At 39.0% G+C, this 15,362-nt stretch overlaps 1 protein-coding gene across 1 annotated transcript; it reads right to left on the bottom strand.

Moving 5' to 3' along the window:
- Positions 1-526: 526 nt before the first annotated feature.
- On the bottom strand, positions 527-11,656 carry sri (sorcin). The gene is made up of 9 exons (XM_085365316.1): positions 11,573-11,656; positions 11,358-11,412; positions 4,427-4,471; positions 4,193-4,262; positions 3,484-3,527; positions 3,173-3,320; positions 2,589-2,702; positions 2,233-2,291; positions 527-839 (listed from the first exon to the last, which is right to left on the bottom strand). The coding sequence occupies exons 2-9, from the start codon at positions 11,403-11,405 to the stop codon at positions 813-815; spliced, it is 555 nt and encodes a 184-aa protein (XP_085221442.1). The 5' UTR covers positions 11,406-11,412; positions 11,573-11,656; the 3' UTR covers positions 527-812.
- Between the last annotated feature and the right edge of the window lie 3,706 nt (positions 11,657-15,362).

Below are 15,362 nucleotides of genomic sequence, written 5' to 3' on the forward strand. Positions count from 1 at the left end.
GTCAAATTGAAGCGCTTCCATGCAGTTCTTATTTGTCTCATAAACGTGGACCCAACACAGACTGTTACTTACTATGTGGTCCTTTGCTCTTTCCCCCAATGCCATATAGTTCACTACTGTAGACTAAAAGCTAAAATGTTATTTAAGGGGGGGTTAAATAGCCTATACTTTGTGGTTTTGTGCATAAGTTTAAGCAGACATGTTGCAATCATTTGTTTTTCTAGATACATATTTACAGTCACTAAAACTAGTTTACATATAAATGTTAAATGTTCAAATGAAATAAATCCCAATAAAATAACTCACAAGCTAATAATATAACAAACAGTGTAATTAACCTGACGCTTCACTGAATTTATAAGCACCTTTTTGTCCTTTAATTGCATGTCTTGCATGCATTTAAAGGACAGAAAAGATAGCTTTAAAAGGACAGAAACTTAAACCAAAGGTAACAGAAGTAAATAGAAGCAAAGTATAAGTAAATTCATATATTTCTTTATTAATTCCATTAAAGTTCACATGCCACTGACCAGCCTGCGGGTTTACATCGTTACTAGTGGTAAGAGCCCATGCATATGTAAGAGTGACACTAATAAGCTCCAGTATACAGGCACTCAAATGACACTAGCACACACCGAGGTTACTTGTTCTTAAGTTTAACACTATGCATTACTTTACAAAAGGTTTTTGGTAAAATGGAATGTTTCAGTGACATTTTGTACAATAATGTGTGTAAAAATACATATGAAGAAATGCCATTAATATAAGATTTTAAAAGGTGGTGGGTGTCCCTCTGTTTCGTGCTGTCCTCTTCAAATGCTCATGGTGACCTGGATAAACTACGGAGACAAAGATAATATGTTACTCTACAACTCTTACACAGTTCTCCAGCAATTCTTTTCTTTACTACATCACATTTTTATTAGGATGTGTAATAACTTTAATAATGTATCCAATTGTTTCAGTTTTTCAGGCAACTGTTTCTGTTTGGTTAAGGCATGTTTGCAGCTTCCTGCTGCCACTGTAAGAAACAAGAAATCAATCAATTCATATTTGGTGTTAGTATCTTGCCCAAGGATATTTGGCATGCAGACTAGGGGAAGCCAGGAAACGAACCACCAACCCTCCGATCAGTAGATGACCTGCTCTACCACCTGAGCTACAGCTACCCCGTAGTCTTTGTAGTCTTTAGGAGATTTTTTTTTCTGTAGCAAATAAAACACTGTTGCTTACAGGTTTTCTTTATAACCTTAAAATGTGCCAAGATGTCTATATATTTCTAAAACATACTAAATATAAAGACAATCAGCATCACAAATCTGTAGAAAGGATGCCAAGACATCTCAGAAACAGGCACTGACATCCTGTTTTGGAACCAGATTATGCAGAACAGTTCTGTGGGATCGACACACGGTACTGAGGTCCCACGTCCAGCCCAGCCCCTCGAACCAAACTAGGAGCTAAACCCATCTGTAGTGAAGAAATAGCTGATATGTTGCTAAAACAACACAGCAAGAAGTTATTAATAATTTCCATTCAAGAAGGAAAGGCTGAGTGTATAACAAGTGTCAACAACAGTACAGTCAGGATTGTGGCAAGAGGGAATTCACATGGAATATTATTTCCAAGCACAGGGTGGCAGTGTTCATTTCCAACATACTTTAGTCTCACTTGTTCAACTTTAATGCAACTTCCAACTCGAGTGTTTCGGCTGGCAAACTAAAGTTCTGTGATGTCATCAAAACACAGTTTTACATTGTTTGAAAAAAATAGTTATCAGATTTTTGTAATTATTTCAAGTGTTTTTAAGTAATCTGTCTGAATAAAAGCTGTATTATGGTTAAAAAAAAAAAGCATATTTAGGTTTAATGAACATATTTACTATATAATGAACATCTTATTCCTTAAACAGTGACCAAAGCCTTTATCTGAAATTAGTCTCGAGTCTCGGAGTCTTCATTTCTAATTCTCTTTGTATAATTGGGTACAACAGTTCATGAGTCTTGTTTCCAACCCAGGAGCTCTGTTTTTGTAAGAGGGCTTGTTTTTTGTCTGCCTTTCAAACTAACAGCATCACATCTGTTAATACAAACTCTACACAAATTTCAAATTAAATACCCTCCAGCATTTGGTGACAAAATTATAAACTGTGTTTATTTTGACACAAGAAAACACGGCATTAAAACAAACTCTTCAGACAAAGAAGAAACACGTCAGCTGTAAAAAACTTACATCGTCATACTGAAATGAGGCGTTGCCAGTTTGGGTTGTGTCCCTCCTTCGAAATTGATCTGAAAAACAAAGACACATTAAAAAAAAGCCACATGAGTTTTATTACACAATTTATTTCTTTTGCTTTTCTGTCATTGTGGGTATTCTTTTCTTTTATTGTTTTAACAAAGCTGTATGACTATCTATAAAAACCTCATGAAAGAACATAATTTTATGTTGTCCTCTTAATCCTGTTTACAACTTAAATACACGTTAAAAAAAAAAGGATCAAGCAATATTCAAGGAGCCTAAGAAAGGTCCTCTGTCAAGAATATTTACTGCTATGTCCAGTTTAATGCATTTCTTGACCGACTCACCGGTGAGGGCGCGGAGCCTCACAGCGCAGCTCACAAACTCATCAAAGGGGATTCTGCCGTTCAGACTGTAGCGCTTCATGATGCAGTTCATAGCCTGAGGGCTCAGACTGTAACCTGAATGAACACACATACATTATCTAATGGTCATAGCACTTGGCTAACATCTACTTTATTGCCACTCTAAAACCCAAGGCAGTCTGTGCATGTATAGTCCATATATACAGAAATATGCGGGACAAAGTTCAAAGTCCTTTTCCCTTAGAGACCTTCTAGGCAGTCTCTACTGTCCAGAGAAGGGTCAGTATGAACTTTTGGAGAATTTTGCACTAAAATATTTTAACTTTAGATAACATCCTTTCTATTTGATGTATAAGGTTTAGAAAAACTTTGACATGTATTTTTACATCGAACAAGGATGCTGGATTCTATCCCTCATCACAGCTAAACTGACTTGTACATATACAGCACCTCTTTGGGATTGGTAAGAAAAGTGGGAATAACTCAAGCAAGCAAAACATGCTGCAATGCTCCAGTGGACACCTGACTGTTGTCAAAGTCATAACTTAATTTTAATTTTCTCTTACCCATGGAGTTGATGGCCTGCTGCAACTCATGGCCCTCTATTGTCCCACTCTGGTCCCGGTCAAAGGATGCGAAGGTCCCCCTCCAGCCATTCAGAGCCTGCCACAGGTCCTTGAACTCATTAAAGCCCATAGTGCAGGACAGATCCCTCTGAGATAGCAGAGTCAGTCAAGGACCCTTAATACATCACCCAAGTTATGGTTTCCTTTCCTTCCTATAGCGCACTGTGTCACATAGTGTTTTTCCATTAGCAACTGTCATCATATCAGTTAATCCACTAAACATGTCTTTTGGATGATTAGCTGAAGGATACGTCCAACATATTGATCATCAGTCTGCATGTCTCAAGGCTAAAGGCTGTGGAAAGAAACAAAGCTCATAAAGATACAACTGATAACTATGTTTGGATTCATCTGGGCAAATATACAAATAACATTAACTGTGTAATAAGGAGATCACTGTTATTAACAGGTATGACAGACCGATACAAACACTGATTTTAATCTGTATACAAGGTGGTTTAAAGATTGAACAAAAACAAACACTAACTGCTCTCATATGTAACCACAGTTGTGAAGTCACGCAGAAAGAAATGTGAACGAACGTTGACTAACTACAACAAACCACGTTCTCTTAACCCAACACCTGTCCCCCCATGTTTCCTGTCTGCATCAACTGTCACATACAAAAAGACTTCAAAAGCAGAACTATTATGGGCTGTTCGGTGTTTTTAAGCTATCTCATTGAATTCATTAACAGTGCAAAACAGTTCTCGAGGTCTCGAGGCACTGAATACAATACCAGTGAAACTGGTTAGCACTTAAACTGCTGCTTGCCAACAAGAGAGTTCCCCTTAATGCTAAATGATTTTTAGAGCAAAGGTTTTTATAACTATGACCAAAAGTCACACCACAGTACTATTTAACAAGAGGTACAGATATAATTTAGATATAAAATGAAATGACCAAAATCAGTATTGTGTTTGAGGTGCTTTTTAAATTCTAAACAGCCTTTGCTCTTACGTTGGTATGAGCCAGAGATGCCAGATTGCGTGAGGCAGCGCTGCAGCTCATCTGCTGAGATCTGTCCATCCTGTCGGGGTTTATGAAAACACGGCAAAGTGGGATACACAACACGGTTAAGTAACTATCAGCTACTTTACAAAGGTTTAAAGAAGCATGAATGGTCATTACATCAACAGTTCATCAGGTCCAAAATCAGTGAAGTGATTTGAGACTTTGACTTTTGTCTCTTACCTGACCAGCAACAGCTGAAAAATAACCATAGAGAGGATCTTGTTGCTGAAAGTTAGAACGAAAGAAATCAAAATCAGCGAGATTTAGCTGATTCTTCATATTATTCTGTATTTGTAGATATACTTGAGTTCCATAGAACTCAATGTCCTGCTATGAAAATAACAAACTATACTTTATACAAACTTTATTATAAAAAAATCTCAATATAAATAAACATATTATTTTTGAATTTCTTAAATGCTTTTAAATGAAAACCTTTAAATGAAAATAGATGATTTAGATATTTCACAAAAACAACAGGATCTTGAAGGATATCAATATAATATACTAATAATAGTATACTATACTCGTGTATAATAATACACATATAATAGACATTATCTGTCTGTTCATGGGGGCTTTTTTACCACCCAACTCCTCCTAAACACTTATTTATTTTAAGTTATTAGTTACGGAACCAAATATGACACTTTTTAGCCTTTAGCATTTAGGTTATATATAAAGGGCTTTATCAATTAGTATGACATCATCATGTTGCCTAACAATGGACTAAAATGTTTTTAGCAAAGGAATTTTAGCATAAAGGCAGGTGTGGCTCAGGTGAAGTAGATGGTCTAATGATCGGAAGGTTGTAGGATTGTTCCTGGCTCCTCTAGTCCATGTGTTGAAAAATCTTGGGGTAATACCCCGAAATGCCCTCAATCCATTGTAGTGTGACTGTGTTAGATAAAAGCGCATTATGAATGTGTGTCTGTCAACCAACAGTTCAATCATCTAATTACTTCAGCTGTAAAAGTGACACACACTAACAATAGTTAGGTTATGTAGGTTACCAACCTCCAGTTTCAGTCATTTTAAATCAGCAGGCAAAATCAATCATGACTGGGTGAAAAACTTTCTATCAGGTCTCCTGAGAGAAACTAAAATGTAACCACAGGATTTATAAACCAAAACCCATCTAGCTGATCATTTCACAATCCTGTTTGCCACTTAAAAGGCTTGAAATGATTCAGTGTATTTTCTAATTTGCGTGGCTGCTTTCTGAGGCCTCATTGAAGAAGATGTGCCATCCTTCTCCAACACCATTATTTCTGTCATTAATGGACACTGTAATCTAAATAACAGATATATAGATAAATAAAAGCTGCACAACACATCTGGATACAATCATTACAAGAGACTGTCAAATGTTTGAAGTCCAAATTTGTTATATAATTAGTATAATTATTAGCATAAATCTAACTGCTTTAGACTACACTGTGAACAAACTGCTATCTGCTCTGATGAGGTGTGGCAGCTTCAGATGTGCTATGGTTAGGATTTTAGAAACAATTAGGTTAGAAATATGATCCACTATGAGCTTATTAAATCCTACTTGATGCTACTTAAAGTAAAATGTGATAATATAAGAATCATGGGTATTTGTGTGATTAAAATTGTTCCCTCACAACAAGAAGATCCTGAGTTTGACTCCACCACCTGGTGAGGGGCTTTCTGTGTGGGGTTTACATGTTCTCTCCGTGTTTGCATGGTTTCTTTCCGACTTCCTCCCCACAACCCAAAGACATCCAGTTAGTGGGGTTAAGTCAAATGGTTAATATAAATTTGCTAATAGGTGTGAATGTGAGTGCGAATGCCCTGCATCAGGCTGCCGACCTGTCCGGGTAGTAGCCCGCCTCTCGCCTTTGGTACCTGGGATAGGCCCCAGCCCCCCGCGACCCTCATAAGGATAAGCGGAAGAGAATAGATGGCTGTGTGTTTGCAACACAAATGCCTACATCATCTTATACTCTGAGTACCTTTTAAGTAAAAACACCACTTTTGCTCGATTGCGGAATGCATCCTTTATACAGTCATTAGTTAGTACGAATCTAAAACACACAAATACTGCTCGAGTTTCATTTTAAAGCCGAAAAATTCTTTAAGATACTTTGAAACCAAATATATTGTCAAAATGTTTGCATGTTATTTCAAATGGAAACCTGTATGTAACGGATCTAAACGCGGAATTTCTGTCAGACCGTCCAACTTCCGGACTGGTTGGAAAAGACGCCCATCCCGGGACGAAGGTCGGCTACTGCGGTCAAGTGAGCCCTCACTTACGAAGTCGCAGTCAAGCTAGCCGCCCCGCCAGCCGCACCGAAAATGTGGTTGCACTACTCTTACGTATATTACGGTATGGGTGAAGACCGGCTTAGAAACGCAGTGTTTTGTGTCCTGACACTATTTTACTTCACAATCCACTCCCATTTTTAGTGTATCTCCACTTTCCCCCCTGTGATCCACAGCCCAAATTACTGTATGATTCAGAGAAAATTAACAATAAAATTTACCCAATTTGCTCAACTATACTTTTAATGTCCTCATCTTTGACCTCAGATTACAGGAAAACTGTAAGAGGTGACGCAGATATTTCACTGGATTATGACTCTGGGTGACCCCCACTCTGCACCCTGTGATCCACAGCCAAAATTACTGTACGGATTTTGAGAAAATTCATAGCAAAATCTTCCCATTGTGCTTTACTGTACTCCACATATTAACATCTTTGAGCTCCGATTACAGGAAAATTGTAAGAGGTGACGCAGATATTTCACTGGATTCTGACTCTAGGCTGTCGCCACTCTTCACCCTGTGATCCACAGCCAAAATTACTGTACGGATTTTGAGAAAATTCATAGCAAAATCTTCCCATTATGCTTTACTGTACTCCACATATTGACATCTTTGAGCTCTGATTACAGGAAAACTGTAAGAGGTGACACAGATATTTCACTGGATTCTGACTCTGGGGGACCCCCACTCTGCACCCTGTGATCCACAGCCAAAATTACTGTACGGATTTTGAGAAAATTGATAGTAAACTTTGCACAATTTACTCTACTGTACTCTATATATTCTCATCTTTGAGCTCAGATTACAGGGAAACTGTAAGAGGTGACGCAGATATCTCACTGTATTCTGACTCTAGGCTGTCGCCACTCTTCACCCTGTGATCCACAGCCAAAATTACTGTACGGTTTTTGAGAAAATTGATAGTAAACTTTGCACAATTTACTCTACTGTACTTTTAATATCCTCGTCTTTAACCTCAGATTACAGGAAAACTGTAAGCGGTGACGCAGATATTTCACTGGATTATGACTCTGGGTGACCCCCACTCTGCACCCTGTGATCCACAGCAAAAATTACTGTACAGATTTTGAGAAAATTGATAGTAAACTTTGCACAATTTACTGTACTATACTCTATATATTCTCATTTTTGAGCTCAGATTACAGGAAAACCATAAGAGGTGACGCAGATATTTCACTGGATTCTGAATCTAGGCTGTCGCCACTCTTCACCCTGTGATCCACAGCCAAAATTACTGTATGGATTTTGAGAAAATTCATAGCAAAATCTTCCCATTATGCTTTACTGTACTCCACATATTGACATCTTTGAGCTCTGATTACAGGAAAACTGTAAGAGGTGACGCAGATATCTCACTGGATTATGACTCTAGGCTGTCGCCACTCTTCACCCTGTGATCCACAGAAAAAATTACTGTACGGTTTTTGAGAAAATTGATAGTAAACTTTGCACAATTTACTCTACTGTACTTTTAATATTCTCATCTTTGACCTCAGATTACAGGAAAACTGTAAGAGGTGACGCAGATATTTCACTGGATTATGACTCTGGGTGACCCCCACTCTGCACCCTGTGATCCACAGCCAAAATTACTGTACGGATTTCTGATAAAATTAAATCCTATTCCATTACCAAACAAAATGAGTTCATTGAAGTATTTGCTTAGCTACAAGAAATGTCTTTCCACACACAATTTAAATTTTTCAAAATGTCATTCACACACCACCTCAAGTATCAACTTCAGTTTTAGACATTATTTATTCAGTGCTTAATCACAACAATAGTCAACTTAAGGCACTTACATAATAAGTTAAACCTTACAATAATACATACAGAGAAAAACCCAACAATCATATGACCCCCTATGAGCAACAGTGGGAAGGAAAAACTCCCTTTTAACAGGAAGAAACCTCCGGCAGAACCAGGCTCAGGGAGGGGCGGCCATCTGCCTCAACCGGTCAGGGTGAGAAATTACATTTCTCAGATTACTGATTTCTCATATTACTACTACACAGTTTAGATACACTCAACAAAAATATAAACGCAACACCTTTGTTACTGCTCCCATTCCCCATGGGATGGACGTAGAGACCTAAAATTCATTCCAGATACACAATATAACCATCCCTCCCAAACAGTGGTCACAAATCAGTCCAAATGTGTGGTAGTGGGCACATCTGCCATATTGAGATAATCCATCCCACCTCACAGGTGTGCCACATCAGGATGCTGATCTGACATCATGAGTAGTGCACAGGTGTACCTCAGACTGCCCACAACAAAAGGCCACCCTGGAATGTGCAGTTTTTTGCGCTATTGGGGGTCTGGGGACCCAGAACCGGTCAGTATCTGGTGTGACCACCATTTGCCTCATGCAGTGCAACACATCGTCGCATGGAGTCTATCAGATTGTCAATTGTGGCCTTTGGAATGTTGGTCCACTCCACTTCAATGGCTGTGCGAGGTTGTTGGATATTCGTGGGAACTGGTACACGCTGTCGTATACGCCGGTCAAGCACATCCCGAACATGCTCAATGGGTGACATGTCCGGTGAGTATGCTGGCCATGCAAGAACTGGGACATTCTCAGCTGCCATCTGCCCTGAACAATGTGAACCATGATTCATCCGTGAAGCGCACACCTCTCCAACGTGCCAGACGCCATCGAATGTGAGCATTTGCCCACACAAGTCTGTTACGGCGACGAGCTGGAGTCAGGTCAAGACCCCGATGAGGACGACGGGCATGCAGTTGAGCTTCCCTGAGACGGTTTCTGACAGTTTGTGCAGAAATTGTTTGGTTGTGCAAACCAATTGTTCCAGCAGCTGTCTGGGTGGCTGGTCTCAGACGATCTTGGAGGTGAACCTGCTGGATGTGGAGGTCCTGGGCTGGTGTGGTTACACGAGGTCTGCGGTTGTGAGGCCGGTTGGATGTGCTGCCATATTCTCTGAAACGCCTGTGGAGACGGCTTATGGTTGAGAAATGAACATTCAATGCACGGGCGACAGATCTGGTTGACATTCCTGCTGTCAGCATGCCAATTGCACGCTCCCTCATTGCTTGTGGCATCTGTGGCATTTTGCTGTGAGACAAAACTGCACATTCCAGGGTGGCCTTTTGTTGTGGGCAGTCTGAGGTACACCTGTGCACTACTCATGATGTCAGATCAGCATCCTGATGTGGCACACCTGTGAGGTGGGATGGATTATCTCAATATAGCAGATGTGCCCACTACCACACATTTGGACTGATTTGTGACCACTGTTTGGGAGGGATGGTTATATTGTGTATCTGGAATGAATTTTAGGTCTCTACGTCCATCCCATGGGGAATGGGAGCAGTAACAAAGGTGTTGCGTTTATATTTTTGTTGAGTGTATCTAAACTGTGTAGTAGTAATATGAGAAATCAGTAATCTGAGAAATGTAATTTCTCACCCTGACCGGTTGAGGCAGATGGCCGCCCCTCCCTGAGCCTGGTTCTGCCGGAGGTTTCTTCCTGTTAAAAGGGAGTTTTTCCTTCCCACTGTTGCTCATAGGGGGTCATATGATTGTTGGGTTTTTCTCTGTATGTATTATTGTAAGGTTTAACTTATTATGTAAGTGCCTTAAGTTGACTATTGTTGTGATTAAGCACTGAATAAATAATGTCTAAAACTGAAGTTGATACTTGAGGTGGTGTGTGAATGACATTTTGAAAAATTTAAATTGTGTGTGGAAAGACATTTCTTGTAGTTAAGCAAATACTTCAATGAACTCATTTTGTTTGGTAATGGAATAGGATTTAATTTTATCAGAAATCCGTACAGTAATTTTGGCTGTGGATCACAGGGTGCAGAGTGGGGGTCACCCAGAGTCATAATCCAGTGAAATATCTGCGTCACCTCTTACAGTTTTCCTGTAATCTGAGGTCAAAGATGAGAATATTAAAAGTACAGTAGAGTAAATTGTGCAAAGTTTACTATCAATTTTCTCAAAAACCGTACAGTAATTTTTTCTGTGGATCACAGGGTGCAGAGTGGAGACAGCCTAGAGTCAGAATCCAGTGAAATATCTGCGTCACCTCTTACAGTTTTCCTGTAATCTGAGCTCAAAGATGTCAATATGTAGAGTACAGTAAAGCAAAATGGGAAGATTTTACTATCAATTTTCTCAAAAACCGTACAGTAATTTTGGCTGTGGATGACAGGGTGCAGAGTGGCGACAGCCTAGATTCATAATCCAGTGAAATATCTGCGTCACCTCTTACAGTTTTCCTGTAATCTGAGCTCAAAGATAAGAATATATAGAGTATAGTACAGTAAATTGTGCAAAGTTTACTATCAATTTTCTAAAAATCCGTACAGTAATTTGGGCTGTGGATAACAGGGTGCAGAGTGGGGGTCACCCAGAGTCATAATCCAGTGAGATATCTGTGTCACCTCTTATAGTTTTCCTGTAATCTGAGCTCAAAGATGAGAATATATAGAGTACAGTAGAGTAAATTGTGCAAAGTTTACTATCAATTTTCTCAAAATCCGTACAGTAATTTTGGCTGTGGATCACAGGGGTGAAAGTGGAGATTAACCAAAACTGGGAGTGGATTGTGAAGTAAAATAGTGTCAGGACAGAAAACACTGCGTTTCTAAGCCAGTCGGCACCTATACCGTAATATGCGTAAGAGTAGTGCAACAACATTTTAGGTGCGGCTGGCGGGGCGGCTAGCTTGACTGCGACTTCGTAAGTGAGGGCTCACTTGACCGCAGTGGTCGACTGATGGCTGTAAAACCGTTTCATCACAATTTAACGGTTTCTTACCATTCCTGGAAATCCACCGGGGCCAGCGCCGTATCCGGGAAAAGCCATCTTATTCCTGTTACAAAACGAAATAAACATAAGAATAGTAACGACTCAGAGCAAAACAAATCTAGCGACTGAGGGCGTGTCTGGTGATGTACGCAGGAAAACACCGAGAAGTGAGGTTATAAAGTGCCGTGAAGTACAATGACGCACAGATCTAAATGTGAACTTACCTGATATAAAAAGTACGACCTCAGAGAAGAAACAGACAACTGTGAAGCCTCAGAGGGGCAATGTCCACTTTCCTCAGTGCGAGCCACCACATTAAGTTCTGATTGGAAGGGAGAGGACATGTGACCTCTAATTGACCAATATGATCAAGAGGGCTGGCTGTAAAAGTGAAACCTTTCTGCAGTAAATTAATGGATTAAAAATGTACACCATAAATATCAGTCAATACTTCAGTTTTAAAGTGGTTAACCACCACAGTCGAATTATTTCTAATCATAATTTTTACGGTAAAAGCCTTTAGTGACATTTTACTATCTATGAGCTGCTGTACAAAGCTTTTACGTACATACGTGTGATAACAAGATCATATTGCACATTTTATAATGCAAAGTGTCGTGATCTTTGTATTATTTCTGGTTATGTTGTTATTATTCTCTTTCTTCTTTTGTCTGTTTTTGAATATTGATTGCTGGGTTTTCGTTGTTATTCACACTTCCTGTTTTGCCAGTGGTTTTCTCTATGTGACTGACTCCTATGTTCGTCTCTGTCTGCAACTCTTTGTATGTGTTAGTTTCATTCTGGACCCTCATTCAGTTCACATATTGTTTCATTTTAAAGCTTAAATCGTCATGTGGTTTTTTGTGTTATTATTAATCCCATGTTTTGTTCCCACCCTCCCTAAGGGTTTTCTCGTTTCTCTTTTTTTGTCTCCTCTGGTCTCGTGCTCATGACCCAGAATCAATCATTGAGGTCTGTTCACCAAAATCTCGATTCCTTAAATGCATCTCGAGGACAGAGGAGCAGGAAGAGATATTAAACGGGAAAAATGGGAATGAGAGAAATTAAGTTTAGTTTATCCCCCTGCCCTCCTAGTGTGTTTGCTTTCTTTGTTTTCTGGATTTATCTTTTAGCTTAGTTGACATGATTTGTTTTTGTCTGTTTGTTTTGCAGTACTTTGTTCATGAGATTGAAGTGTTTGCATCAGTAAGTATCCTCAAGACCAAAAAATGAATCAGGAGAAATGTATTGATAGAAAAAGTTGTCAGTGGTTTATAAAGTATAAAGCTACCATGATAATGCCCTGGAGATTTTAAATTCCACTTTAAATTGCTTAAGACATACAGAATGGTTTTTTTTTTTTTTTACTTATAGTTTTTCTGTGATAAATCCTTATAATCTTTCCTTATGTTGGCCCTTCCTTAAAGATAACCACTTAAGTAAAAATAAATTCTCAGATGTTACTATTTAAAAAATGACTGGATTTGCCAAAAAGAAATAATTTTATTGCTGAAAGCTAGGTACAAAACTAAGAAGTTGATTTTATTTATTTATTTATTTATGTTTTGTGATTAAAATACAGGACTGATCCTTTAATGTAAGACATTACATCAGAGGCAGAAACAAACAGCCCAATCAGCTTCTTCTCTCAAGTGGCTCATACAGTCATTTCCTCTGCTTCCACCTCCAGTCCAGAGAAAACCCAATCAGAGGCTCCATCGTTTGTTTAGGAGGCAGAAAGGCAATCTGTTTCACCGCTTTAACCACACGCGTCAGTGGACGGTGCTGAAGTTGGCGCTGGGATGTACAGACTTAGTCATGAATGCTGGAATTGGTCACCCAGACCTTCTCTGTGTCTTCATCCTCAGCACTCAGGGAGCCTTGTTTCTGTCATGGTGAGCCACCGAGAAGAAGAGGAGGAGGGTGAAGAAACAGGAGAACTTCCAGCTGTATGTTGCTATAATACAGGTAGGTCTGAGATGTCAGGTTTTTGCAGCTGTAAATGCAGAAGGACAGGTTAAAAATGGGAAACATAACAAAAAGTAGGCACTAAAAATGCATAAAAAGCATATCTAATTATTAAATGACATCATACAGAACCTTACTCATTGAGAGCAAATCTACATGGAACGTATGACAAACATAACATTTTTTTAAAGAAAAAAAAGAAAATGCATGTGTGTTCAGTTGATCACAATGTCATTTAAAAAACTGAACGATATCACACATACTATCTGGCCTAGACTAATAAAAAGGATGTGCTGTTGTATTTAGTTATATTAACTGATAATAAAATAATAGAAATATCAATAAGGATCCAAGTCATCATTGTGGATAAAATGAAAGTGTAGGTTGATTTCCCAAGAGGAGAGCTAAACAAGTACACATGCTCAATTTTTTCTCTCCTTAGCTGCCACATTATGTAACAAAAGTCACATTCAAATCCAAGTATCTCTTATTGCTGAAGAATGAGTTTGCAAAGACTTACTGTTGGTAGCATGACTGCTTTCACCACTGGAGTAAATGGTATAAATTACAAATCTTAACAAATCTAATCCTATTTAATGTTGCTTTTTTGTTTGTGAAACCCCACACTCCCTGCTATTTCTGTATATTTGTTGTGTGTGTATGTGTGCGTGGGAATGTGTACCAGTATACTGCTGACTGCTGACCACGGTTTTAGTCCAAACCCAGCAGGTCTAATCAGCAGGTGGAGGAAACAGATGGTTCAGACATATGATTCAGCCATGACGTGTAACTCTAAGCCACCCTCTGCATTAATAAACCATGTATATTTTGGTTGTTGTTTAGTGTAATGTATAGCTCGACCTCAGCCACTGATTGGTCAAGTTAACTTTGTATCTCACATATCTTTCTTCAGGATGTGGTGACATTATCAGTCAGTCTGCTGATGGTCAGTGGTCCATCTATGAGCCTCAGGTCCACTCAGGGATTCCCAACAGCACAGGGCTGTGTCAGCATGACGCGGGTGCTCCTTTGCAGCAAATAACAGTGGTTGAAGCTGAGCAAGGAGATGTATTCCAGCATTTCATGGGTTGTCAGTGCTGTGGAGGTCCAGGGATGGAAACCCAGAGATGTGTTTATAGACAGAGGGAACAAGCTGTTTTGGGTCACTGCTCATCAGGATCTCCATTTATCTACTGTGGAGGTGAGATTACACCTAGTTTCTAGGGTCTTTTCCTTAATGATATCCTTTCCCTTTACCTTAGCAATTGTGATATTCAATGTACTGAACTAAGATGTTCCATCGGAGTGTTTAAAGCTGAGATTACTGTTGTCATTCAGCCAACACACACATATATTTATGCAGGCATCCATTTGAGACATATCAAAATGTTCTTGTATTTGATTTAAGCAGTGAGGAGGAACGTGATCATTGGAGTGGAGGTTGTAGAGGAGGTTGCAGTTGAAGACACTCTGGAAGTAATGTAAGTATTTAAGAATTATTATATCATATACCAAAATCATTACAGCAAATAAAGTAACTGTTTAAACATTATTTTGCACAACTAACACTTGTACACCTCATAACCTTTTTTTGTCTAACACATAAATACACCGCAGTTCATACAAACATACTACATATGGTTGAAAAAGTTTGTTGCTTGTGTATCTCTTCCCAGAACAGAGGATATTTATGCAGATGATCTGCTGGATCCAGATACATCACAAGAAAACCAGCCGTACCCCACATGAAGTGCCTTTCAGTGTTTCTCAGTTTCACTGTACGCTCTGTAAATAAAATTTAATTCACAGTCAGACGACAAATTTAAATGAAATGCATTTGTATGTATTATGAAGACGCAGGGCTGAAAAGCTTACCTGGTGTTAACATGTCTCCAAAGCTTAGGGAGTCAATGCCACTCTTCTAAGAAATGCCATCATTTGGTGTTATACGATGATAGTAAAAAATCCAATAGAAGATGTCCCATAGGTGTTTGATTTGGGTTAAAATTTCATCACTTTTCACCACTCACATCATATGACCGAAGT

This window comes from Diplotaxodon limnothrissa, linkage group LG11 (genome assembly GCF_057381915.1).
Source record: "Diplotaxodon limnothrissa isolate DT_005_m linkage group LG11, D_limnothrissa_male_GT1.1, whole genome shotgun sequence".
In the NCBI taxonomy this organism is placed as follows: Eukaryota; Metazoa; Chordata; class Actinopteri; order Cichliformes; family Cichlidae; genus Diplotaxodon; species Diplotaxodon limnothrissa.